General features: G+C 38.2%; 1 protein-coding gene across 1 annotated transcript in view; it reads left to right on the top strand.

Annotated features, from left to right (window-relative positions):
- Positions 1-12,825, top strand: part of LOC123729587 (inactive dipeptidyl peptidase 10-like) — a 207,426-nt gene that overhangs the window by 81,528 nt on the left and 113,073 nt on the right. The window contains exons 6-7 of the mRNA XM_045704877.1: positions 10,287-10,339; positions 10,449-10,530. Coding sequence (XP_045560833.1) covers positions 10,287-10,339; positions 10,449-10,530 — 135 coding nt within the window. The remainder of the gene's footprint in view (positions 1-10,286; positions 10,340-10,448; positions 10,531-12,825) is intronic.

Raw genomic sequence — 12,825 nt, 5'->3', positions numbered from 1 at the left:
TTATATAAATCTAAATTAATTGATAATTGTGCGCAGCCCTATGGTACTCCCAATCACGGTTGGATACAGCCTGGATTCAAACCAGGGACTGTAGTGATTCCTCTTTCACGGAGATGCAGTGCCTTAGACCACTGCAACACTCGGGAGCCATGATCAATATGACCTATATATTGTCCTGCTAATAGCCCATCCTAGAAATGTTGTTTGCGGAATTCACAGCCTGCTACGCTTGTGAAAAACAGGGTTAATAATAATAATAATACTTCCCCCTTCCACTTGTTAAAGGTTCCAATTGATAGTTTTTTTTATCAATTAGTATATTTGAGTTTAACCACAATATTTGTTGTATTATTTGTTCTGTCTTCTGGTGGATTAAACTGAAATTACAACCAACTTTCTATGGCTTGTTTAAAAAAAATTACGATATTTAGGAGATTTAGTTTTCAAATAACCTAAAGTCAGCGAGGAAAAAGGCCATTCTTGAACATGGGGTGAGACATTGTTACTAATTTGTAAATAAAGCAGGTTTATTTATTAGAATTATTTTTCTGTTTTTAGAGAGAGAAACCAAAAGCCTACCTGTCGCCTCATGGGTCTCCCGGTCGCGGCCGGCACGTGTATTTTTTTTATTTTTCTTACCTTTATTTATACAGGTTTTTCTCATTGAGTTAACATCTCTTTTCCAAGAGAGACCTGGTCCAATAGCAGCAGGGGGAACAACGTTTGAGACAAAACAACTTACGTACACTAACTCAGCATTAAACTAAACTAGAAACACACATACAGCACAACATTTTTTTTTTTACGTTAAACACAAAAGTTTTGACTAAAAACAGCTGGCCCAAAGACAATTACACTCTTCTATGATATATATATATATATATATATATATATATATATATATATATATATATAGATAGATAGATAGATAGATATATAGAGATAGATATATAGATATATATATATATATAGAGAGAGAGATAGATATATAGATATATAGATATATAGAGATAGATAGATAGATAGATATAGAGAGATATATAGATATATATATAGAGAGAGAGAGAGAGAGATATATAGAGATAGATATATAGATATATATATATAGAGAGAGAGATAGATATATAGATATATAGATATATAGAAGATAGATAGAGATAGATATATATATATATATAGATAGAGATAGATATATAGATATATAGATAGAGATATATAGAGATAGATATATAGAGATAGATATATAGAGATAGATATATATATATATAGATATATAGAGATAGATATATAGAGATAGATATATATATATAGAGAGAGAGAGAGAGAGAGAGAGAGAGAGAGAGAGAGATATAGATATATATATCTGATAGATAGATAGATAGATAGATAGATACACACACAGATCAAGTGTTTGAACTCCACCGAAACTAGATCAAATTTGAAAATGTTAAAGGAGAGAATTCCAGGACCACGGAGCTAAGTAACTAAAACTATTTCTACCATGACCTGTTCCAGTTTTTGGTAATGTTAGAAGCAAATGAGAATGGGACCGGAATTAATATTTATTTACCGACCTGACTAAAAAAAGAACAGAGATAAAATGGCATTTTACCCAATATGGCCCTATAAATCAGTGTATACCAGTGTTTAAGCCTTTGCAAGGTCAATGACAACCAGCCAACAGCGCTGTAGAGATCACAATGATGTGTTAGACATTTTTGATTTGTAATGGACCGGAGGGCTGCATGATACACTGAATCAAGTGCTCTCATGGTAGTGGCTGAGGTCTGCATATATATATTATCACTAAAATTGAAAACCGGCAGTAATGTACATCGTACTAGCTCCTTCCTGGCCGCAAAAGAAAAACAAGACTTATGCCGGTAATAAAAACCTATTCTCAGCAAGAGCTTCCTTATCAAGTTCTCTACATGCACAGTGAAGCTCAGCTTATCAACCCATACACCCAAAAATGTGTACACTTTAACTTGCTCTATAGTATGTCCAGCCAATGTAGCAATGACATGATTAGTAACATGCCTGGCATTTGAAAATACCATGCATTTTGTTTTACCTGAATTTAGAACCAGCTTTAAATCATACAGATTCTGCTGTGTGACGTTAAATGCTCTTTGGGCATTTTCAAAAGCTAAAGATAAACTACTACCACTTGAATAAAGAACAGTATCTGCATGAAAATGAACATCCACTGTTTCAATAAGATCCCCAATGTTGTTGATATGCAAAATGAACAGTGGTACAAAAATAGAACCTTGCGGAACACCTGAGCACACCTCTATGGATTTACAACCATCTGCCATTACACAGTGTGTACGATTTGATAGGTAATTTATAAACCAATCTAGAGCATGACCAGTAATTCCACAACAACTTAAACTTTGCACTAACACAGCATAGTCCACGGTGTCAAAAGCCTTTGACAAATTAATAAAGACAGACACACAATGTAACTTCTTATCAAGAGCACAGTGGATGTCATTTAAAACCTTCAATGTTGCTGAAACAAGTACTGTGGCCAGACCTAAAACCTGATTGCATTCAATTTAAGATGTTGTTTTCTTGGAAGTAGGCCTTTAGCTGCCTACTAAGGACTCCAGTACCTTTGACAGTACAGACAATTTTGATATGGGTCGATAGTTGTCAAGTAGCGAAGGATCTCCACCTTTCAGGAGAGCCAGTACAAAAGCAGATTTCCATAACTTGGGGATTTCCTTAACATCAAGTGTGAGGTTAAAACTACATGTTAAGGGGGGGGGCAATTGAACCAGCATCTGTAGTATTGCAGTTTGCACTGCGATGCAGTGTCTTAGACCGCTGCGCCACTCGGGTGCTTTACAACATGATTGGTCGGGAGTAGGCTACACTACTACAGTAAGAGCAAAAAAAATCCTAACATTTCCACAACTAATTGTAGTCTAAGTGTCTCTAAAAACCTTAGTGTAACAGCTTAAGTAAGTAATACTGACGAGTAGAAACCAAAAAATAATTGTTTTTCCGGGTGTGCGCGTGCAGGACAGAGGAATCGCAATTCTTAGACTATTGTTCTAAATTCAATCACCTTCATCATCATCATTCAGTTAATTTAAATTTAATTTTGAAGTCGTGCACAATTATCAGTTTCTATTTGGTTTATGTCCCCCATTCATTGTCAGTTAGAGACACAGTAGTGCCTTGTGACCCAAAAGCATAATCTGTCACGTCCTGACCAGTAAAGGGGTTATTTGTTATTGTAGTTTGGTCAGGACATGACAGGGGGTGTTTGTTTTATGTGGTTCGGGCTATGTATTTAGGTAGAGGGGTGTTTGGTTTGTGTTCCGGGGTTTGTTGGTTTATGTTCTATGTTAGTTATTTCTATGTTCTAGTCTAGTCCTTTTAGTTCTATGTTTAGGGTTTTGATGGACCTTCAATTGGAGGCAGCTGTTCCTCGTTACCTCTGATTGAAGGTCCTATGTATAGGGATGTTTTTGTATTGGGATTTGTGGGTAGTTGTCGCCTGTTTAGTGTATGTTCGTCTGACAGGTCTGTTAGTGTCGTTCGTTGCGTTTGTATACGTGTTTTGTTTGTTTTTTCCTTCTTTTATTTAATAAAGAAGATGTGCATACACGTTACCGCTGCACCTTGGTCCAATTCTTACGACGTCTCTGACATAATCAGTGCTCTAACTCCCCTTTGCAATGGTCTGGAGCAATGAAGTAGGGACACAGGGTACCGTACTAAACCAAAATGTCCGGCAGCATAATCGCTAAACTTTTAGTTGAGCAACCACTTTACATTACAGTTTATATTTGTGGAATATTGTCTTTTTAACAGAATTGCTGGAGTGCCTGAGGCAGCAAGCTTAAAGGACTACTTTTAGGACCAGTGATTGATGGTCCATAGGGGATGGAATGACCTTTGACTCTTTCCAGATTTATGGACACACCCCACACATCAATGTCTGATGGAAAACACTCGGTTTGTTGTTTTTGATTAAAACAAAACCGCTATTCATTAAATACGAATACAGAACTTGTTTTGGTGTGGATTCCGCAAAGCGGTTAGCTCTAGCCTCTTACATCTAGACGTTCCGCTAGCGGAACACCACTCCAATATCCAATGATAGGGCGTGGCGCGAATTACAAATTCCTCGAAAATCGGAAAACTTCCATTTTTCAAACATATGACTATTTTACACCATTTTAAAGACAAGACTCTCCTTTATCTAACCACACTGTCCGATTTCAAAAAGGCTTTACAACGAAAGCAAAACATTAGATTATGTCAGCAGAGTACCCAGCCAGAAATAATCAGACACCCATTTTTCGAGCTAGCATATGTCACAAAAACCAAAACCACAGCTAAATGCAGCACTAACCTTTGATGATCTTCATCAGATGACACTCCTAGGACATTATGTTATACAATAAATGCATGTTTTGTTCAATCAAGTTCATATTTATATCAAAAACCAGCTTTTTACATTAGCATGTGACGTTCAGAACTAGCATTCCCACCGAACACTTCCGGTGAATTTACTAAATTACTCACGATAAACGTTCACAAAAAAAATAAATTATTTTAACCTCTCTAGGGTCGGCGGGACGAAATCGTCCCACCTACGTAACAGCCAGTGGAATCCTGTGGCGCGTTATTCAAATACCTTAGAAATGCTATTACTTCAATTTCTCAAACATATGACTATTTTACAGCATTTTAAAGACAAGACTCTCGTTAATCTAACCACACTGTCCGATTTCAAAAAGGCTTTACAACGAAAGCAAAACATTAGATTATGTCAGCAGAGTACCCAGCCAGAAATAATCAGACACCCATTTTTCAAGCTAGCATATAATGTCACATAAACCCAGACCACAGCTAAATGCAGCACTAACCTTTGATGATCTTCATCAGATGACAACCCTAGGACATTATGTTATACAATACATGCATGTTTTGTTCAATCAAGTTCATATTTATATCAAAAACCAGCTTTTTACATTAGCATGTGACGTTCAGAACTAGCATACCCCACGCAAACTTCCGGTGAATTTACTAAAAATGTACTAAATTACTCACGATAAACGTTCACAAAAAGCATAACAATTATTTTAAGAATTATATATACAGAACTCCTCTATGCACTCGATATTTCCGATTTTAAAATAGCTTTTCGGTGAAAGCACATTTTGCAATATTCTCAGTAGATAGCCCGGCATCACAGGGCTAGCTATTTAGACACCCAGCAAGTTTAGCACTCACCAAAGTCCGATTTACTATAAGAAAAATGTTATTACCTTTGGTGTTCTTCGTCAGAATGCACTCCCAGGACTTCTACTTCAATAACAAATGTTGGTTTGGTTCAAAATAATCCATAGTTATATCCAAATAGCGGCGTTTTGTTCGTGCGTTCAAGACACTATCCAAATGGTAAAGAAGGGTGACGAGCACGACGCATTTCGTGACAAAAAAATTCTAAATATTCCATTACCGTACTTCGAAGCATGTCAACCGCTGTTTAAAATCAATTTTTATGCAATTTTTCTCGTAAAAAAGCGATAATATTCCGACCGGGAATCTGCGTTTAGGTAAAAAGACGAAAGAAAATAAAGCATGGGGTCGACTCGTGCAAGCGACTAAGCCCATTGTCCTCTGATCGGCCACTTGCCAAAGGCGATAATGTGTTTCAGCCAGGGGCTGCCTCGATATCATTCAGCTTTTTCCCGGGTTCTGAGAGCCTATGGGAGCCGTAGGAAGTGTCACGTTACAGCAAAGATCCTCAGTCTTCAATAAACAGAGACAAGAAGCTCAAGGAATGGTCAGAGAGGGCACTTCCTGTAAGGAATCTTCTCAGGTTTTTGCCTGCCATATGAGTTCTGTTATACTCACAGACACCATTCAAACAGTTTTAGAAACTTTAGGGTGTTTTGTATCCAAAGCCAATAATTATATGCATATTCTAGTTTCTGGGCAGTAGTAATAACCAGATTAAATCAGGTACGTTTTGTATCCGGCCGTGTAAATACTGCCCCCTACCCCCAACAGGTTAAGAATTATAGATACAGAACTCCTTTATGCAATCGCAGTGTCCGATTTTAAAATAGCTTTTCGGTGAAAGCACATTTTGCAATATTCTGAGTAGATAGCCCGGCCATCACAGGCTAGCTATTTTGACACCCACCAAGTTTGGTACTCACCAAACTCAGATTTACTATAAGAAAAATTGGATTACCTTTGCTGTTCTTCGTCAGAATGCACTCCCAGGACTTCTACTTCAACAACAAATGTTGGTTTGGTTCCAAATAATCCATAGTTAGTCAACGTGAACTTTATATGAACTTTATCGAACAAAAGAATGCATGTATTGTGTAACATGATGTCCTAGGAGTGTCATCTGATGAAGTTTGTAAAAGGTTAGTGCTGCATTTAGCTGTTTTTTGGTTATTTGTGATGCATGTGGTTGGTCGGAAAATGGCTATGTGGCTACTTTTACGATATACTCCTCCAACATAATCTAATGTTTTGCTTTTGCTGTAAAGCCTTTTTGAAATCGGACAACGTGGTTCGATTCAGGAGAGGTGTATCTATAAACGATATGACATAGTCCTATATTTGAAAAAATATATATATTACATTTCGTTATGCTAATGGCGATAGGATTTTTTCGCTGGATGTCCGTCCCGCATACGGGACGAGCCCGTCAAGAGGTTTTAAACTGTTCTTCCTGCGACTATGGAACCCTGACCTGTTCACCGGATGTGCTACATGTCCCAGACCTGCTGTTTTCAACTCTCTAGAGACAGCAGGAGCGGTAGAGATACTCTGAATGATCGGCTATGAAAAGCCAACTGACATTTACTCCTGAGGTGCTGACCTGTTGCACTATCAACAACCACTGTGATTATTATTATTATTATTAGACCCAGCTGGTCATCTATGAACATTTGAACATCTTGGCCATGTTCTGTTACAATCTCCACCCGGCACAGCCAGAAGAGGACTGGCCACCCCTCATAGCCTGGTTCCTCTCTAGGTTTCTTCCTAGGTTCTGGCCTTTTCTAGGGAGTTTTTCCTAGCCACCATGCTTCTACACCTGAATTGCTTGCTGTTTGAGGTTTTAGGCTGGGTTTCTGTACAGCACTTTGACATCAGCTGATGTAAGAAGGCCTTTATAAATACATTTGCTAAAGATTGTGGGGGCTGTTTTGTTAGACTTCAGTGTGGCTTTTTACATTATTGATCATAGTCTGCTGCTGGAAAAAGGTATGTGTTATGGCTTTACACCCCCTGCCATACTGTGGATAGAGTTAGACAGGTAACAGAACAGAGGGTATTCTTTAATGGAAGCCTTTCCAACATAATCCAGGTAGAATCAGGAATTCCCCAGGGCAGCTGTCTAGGCCGACTACTATTTTCAATCTTTACTAATGACATGCTACTGGCTTTGAGTAAAGCCAGAGTTTCTATGTATGCGGATGACTCAACTCTATACATTTCAGCTACTACAGTGACTGAAATGACTGCAACACTTAACAAAGAGTTGCAGTTAGTTTCAGAGTGGGTGGCAAGTAATAAGTTAGTCCTAAATATTCATAATACTGAAAGCATTGTATTTGGGACAAATACTTCACTAAACCTCAACTAAATCTTGTAATAAATGTAGAAATTTAGCAAGTTGAGGTGACTAAACTGCTTGAAGTAACCCTGGATTGTAAACTGTATATCAATAATAAAAAGCACTGCTCTACCTTCTTAATAGCACTATCAACAAGGCAGGTCCTACATGCCCTGGTTTTGTTGCACCTGGACTACTGTTCAGTCGTGTGGTTTGGTGTCACAAAAAAATTACTTAGGAAAGTTGCAATTGGCTCAGAACAGGGCAGCACGGCTGGCCCTTGGATGTGTACAGAGAGCTAATATTAATAATATACATGTCAATCTCTCCTGGCTCAAAGTGGAGGAGAGATTGACTTCTTCACTACTTGTTTTTATGAGAGGAACTGACACGTTGAATGCACCAAGCTGTCTGTTTGAACTGCTGTCACACAGCTCAGACACCCGTGCATACCCCCCAAGACATGCCACAAGAGGTCTCTTCAGTCTCCAAGTCCAGAACAGACTATGGGAGGCGCACAGTGCTACATAGAGCCATGACCACATGGAACTCTATTCCACATCAAGTAAAAAAAAAAATGATTGAAAAAAAAAAACATACAAATACACCTTATGGAACAGCTGGTACTGCGAAGCAACACAAACATAGGCACAGACACATGCATACATATGATAACATGCACACTAAACACACACGTACACATGGATTTTGTACTGTAGATATGTGGTGGTGGTGGAGTAAGGGCCTGAGTGCACACAGTGTGTTGTGATGTCTGTGAATGTATTATGTTTTAAAAATTGTATAAACTGCCATAATTTTGCTGGACCCCAAGAAGAGTAGCTGCTGCCTTGGCAGAAACTAATGGGGATCCATAATACATATAAATACAAATCAAGCACTTATTTAAAATGTGACAAATTGTGGCTAAAGCTCTAAGAAATGTGTCATCAAGATGATCTGTACCTAGTGACATTTCATCACAAAGAGACCGCAGCATCGTTTCAACTTCTTTCTACTTGGTGAAATTCAAACTTGCGATGCCTCATGCATGATAGAAGATATCATAATGAGAAGAGGCCTGAGACAATAGTTTGATGGAGACTGGAACTGATATCCACTGAGATGATGTTGCCAGATGTGTTTATCATCACACTGACACCCTGTCTATGGAGTGTTATAGCTTGGCCCTTGCACCACCATCTCCAGTTGTCTTATGAATTCATCATAATAGTGCTACTGCTATGCAGCAGTAATAGCCTCCATGCTCAGTATGATAGCTTGTGCCAAGCGATAAGTATTGCCTGTTTTAACAGCAGGAAGTGGACATTTGCTTCAAGCTGAAATCCTATCTTAATATTATACCTCTCCTCTTGTGTTATGCATGTTTTGCATGACTTGAATACTTCCCCTTAGAATTGAGAATTCGAAGCTCTGAATATCTGTTACAATTACTATTTTTTGGCAGTTAATGTAGCAAAACCAATTTTAAGAGCTATGAGTAGCAATGATTTTCACTATTATGAAACATGTATGGCTCACCTACCATGGTGAAGTGTACATTGCTCCCTTGTGTGTTTTTATTGTTCATTGTCAATTTCTGGGGTTAGTAAATCATTCAGGCAAAGTTTGAATGCAAATGTGTTCCTGCTACGCCTATAGACTTAAAACAATACACCAATTTTGCAATAATAGCAGTAAGATGTGAATATCTATTGGATTGCTTATTGAGTCGAAGATGGAAATACATTTTTCATATCCTCATGCATACTCGTCCAGAGAAAATGTCATTACACTGTCCTTCCATTGGTGAAAACTGACATTTTGAACATGAAGTGTTACTCCTGCTTCCAGGCAAAGTATTCATCAGGTCAAATATAAATTAAAGTATTCCTTCAAAGCTCAAATACACCTCTTCATCTCACTGTAATCTTTCACATTTATCACACCCAACCCACTCCTACCACACACAAATTCAAAATCTTACCCCTCTCCCCTTCACTCAAACATATCAAAGTCGTTAAGAGGCTTTGTTACTCTGAGAGGCCTATCCTCACATCTCTAACACAGCCATTCTAGCCAAATATTGACAATCTTATCAACAAATCATTGCTAAATGTCACCCATCAGTGTCAGAGTAGACAGCCATCGGAGTGTGAGTCTGAGTGACCAGTGACGATGCAATATCTTTTTCTGTGAAAATTCTCTCGGGCGACTCAAACAGGAGAGCCCAAATTAAGATTGAAGGCTGGGTGACTCGTACAAGCAGCTAAGCAGACTCCATTTCCATGGGCAATTGAGCTCTGGTTAAGGCGAGTGGAGCGTCTCCACTGTATTCATCAATAGGCTCGAGGGTCAGCATAATGTATGATTTTTATGCAAATTAACTCACTGATTACCCACACAGAACCACTCAGCCATTCTCTCTTTACATAATGACAACCAAAAGCTCTGTCAATGGATATAGATTGAGTTTTAATGGTGTTGTAGTTATGCAATAATTCCCTGTCCAGCTTTCCATTTAGGTCACAGTTGAACTGTGACAAAGAAAACAATATTAGATATACGATGTGCAAAGACATTTTATAATGGTAAATAAATCAGACTCTTTCATCACCAGAAATAACAGATTATGAATGTAATGATAACACATTCTCTGATATGGATTTTTCCTTAGGTGTACCAGCATTCTTTCCTGGCATCTTACTTGATATACAACCTGCATACAAGGTATGTATCACCTGTCAAGATGTATGTAGACTAATAAACAGAAAGCAATTATTCCATAATGGCCGTTTCTATACGGGAGACTGTATAATGATGTTGGGTTTTGAACCAGGGAGGTACAGGAGCTGAACCCTCCAGAAGTGTCAGACTCTGTCCTGCAATTTGCTTCCTGGGGCATCCGGGATCAACAGCTGGTGAGTAGTGTACTCAATCACGTTGAGTTGATGTCCTTTACTCATTTAGGACTTAGTAGATGTATGAGTTTTTAAAATATTTTTTTACCAATGACCACCCACTGGCATTAAACAAAGCATGTGTGTCCATTTATGCTGATGATTCAACCATTTATGCATCAGCAACCACAGCCAATGAAGTCACTGAAACCCTTAACCTGTCTGGGCTAGGGGGCAGTATTTTCACGGCCGGATGAAAAACATACACAATTTAAACAACAGGTTACTACTCTGGCCCAGAAACTAGAATATGCATATTATTAGTAGATTTGGATAGAAAACACTCAGAAGTTTTTAAAACTGTTTGAATGGTGTCTGTGAGTATAACAGAACTCATATGGCAGGCAAAAACCTGAGAAAAAGTCAACCAGGAAGTGGAGGATCTGAGAATAGTAGTTATTCTTTCTAGTCCCTTTCGAAAATACAGTATCTGTGGGGTTACGTTGCACTTCCTAAGGCTTCCATTGGCTGTCAAAAGCCTTCAGAAAGTTGTTTCAGCCTTCTCCTGTTACTGGGCAGATAATAGGAGCTCAGTTACTGAGTGGACTGCCTGTGGACAAAGGGATTGGATATGCACGGTCACGCGAGCACGCCGTTCCTTCTTTTTCTCCTTGAATAAATACTCTATTGGAATATTATCACAATTTTACGTAAAAAATACCATAAAGATTGATTTTAAACAGCGTTTGACATGCTTCTAAGTACGGTAATGGAACATTTTGACTTTTTGTCTCTGGTACCGCGCTCACCTTTGGATAGTGCTCTGAACGCACAAACAAAACGGAGGTATTTGCACATAGAAATGTATTATTTTGAAAAAAAACTACATTTCTTGTGGAAGTAGCAGTCCTGGGAGTGTATTCTGACGAAGATCAGCAAAGGTAAGAGAATATTTCTAATACTAATTCTGAGTTTAGATTGCCCCGAACTTGGCGGGTGTCTGTATAGCTCTCTGTGATGGCTCAGCTATGTACTCAGAATATTGAAAAATGTGCTTTCTCCGTAAAGCTATTTTAAAATCTGACAAAGCGGTTGCATCCAGGAGTAGTCTATCTATAATTCTATAAATAATTGTTATATATTTTGTCAACGTTTATGATGAGTATTTTTGTAAATTGAAGTGCACATTCACCGGAGGTTTTTGTGAAAATACATTATCTGAACATCACGCGCCAATGTAAAATGCTGTTTTTGGATATAAATAACTTTATCGAACAAAACATACATGTATTGTGTAACATAATGTCCTAAGAGTGTCATCTGATGAAGATCGTCAAAGGTTAGTGATTCATTTAGCTGTGTTTTGGGTTTTATTGACACATGTCCTTGCTTGGAAAATGGCTGTGTGATTATTTTTGTCTATGTACTCTCCTAACATAATCTAATGTTTTGCTTTCGCTGTAAAGCCTTTTTGAAATCGGACAATGTGGTTACATAAAGGAGAAGTGTATCTTTAAAATGGTGTAAAATAGTTGTATGTTTGAGAAAGTTCAATTATGACATTTTGTTGTTTTTGAATTTGCCGCCCTGATATTTCACTGGCTGTGTCCCGCACGTAGCCCATAGAAGTTAACAAAGAGTTGCAGTCTGTTTTGGAATGGGTGGCCAGTAACAAACTCCACAAAGCAAGTCCTGCAGGCTCTAGTTTTATCTTATCTTGATTTCTGTCTTGTCATAGGTCATGTGCTGCAAAGGAAGACCTGGTTAAGTTGCAGCTGGCGCAGAACAAAGCCACCGCATGGCTTGCACTCAGAGGGCTAATGTTAATACTATGCACGCTAGTCTCTCTTGGCTAAGAGTTGAGGAAAGACTGTTTCTTATAAAAACAAGTGACGCAGTCAATGTGTTTGGAAATTCGTAGTTATTTGCATAGTCAACTTACACACAGCACGGACATACAGGTCCAGCAAAAATTCAAGGAAACATACAGTATTATACAGAGCCATGAGTGCATGGAACTCCCTTCCATCTTATATAGCGCAAGTGAACAGAGAACCTGGTTTCAAAAAACAAATAAAGCAACATCTCACGGCACTATTCCTCTCCCCCATGTGACCTTGTGTGTATGTACTGATAGATGAACACACTACATGTTAATGTTTTTAAATGTATGTAAATTGTAAAGTATTTTGTCTGTAATGTATTTTTTCATGGTGTCGGACCCCAGTAGCTGTCGCAATTGGCATCGGCTAATTGGGATCCTATTAAATAGGTAAAGCCCAGTGCTGTCAAAAATGTGATTTCCTGTGTTTATAT

The sequence above is a fragment of the Salmo salar genome, chromosome ssa21, assembly GCF_905237065.1.
Source record: "Salmo salar chromosome ssa21, Ssal_v3.1, whole genome shotgun sequence".
Classification (NCBI taxonomy): Eukaryota; Metazoa; Chordata; class Actinopteri; order Salmoniformes; family Salmonidae; genus Salmo; species Salmo salar.
This window is presented reverse-complemented; position numbering and strand designations above follow the sequence as displayed.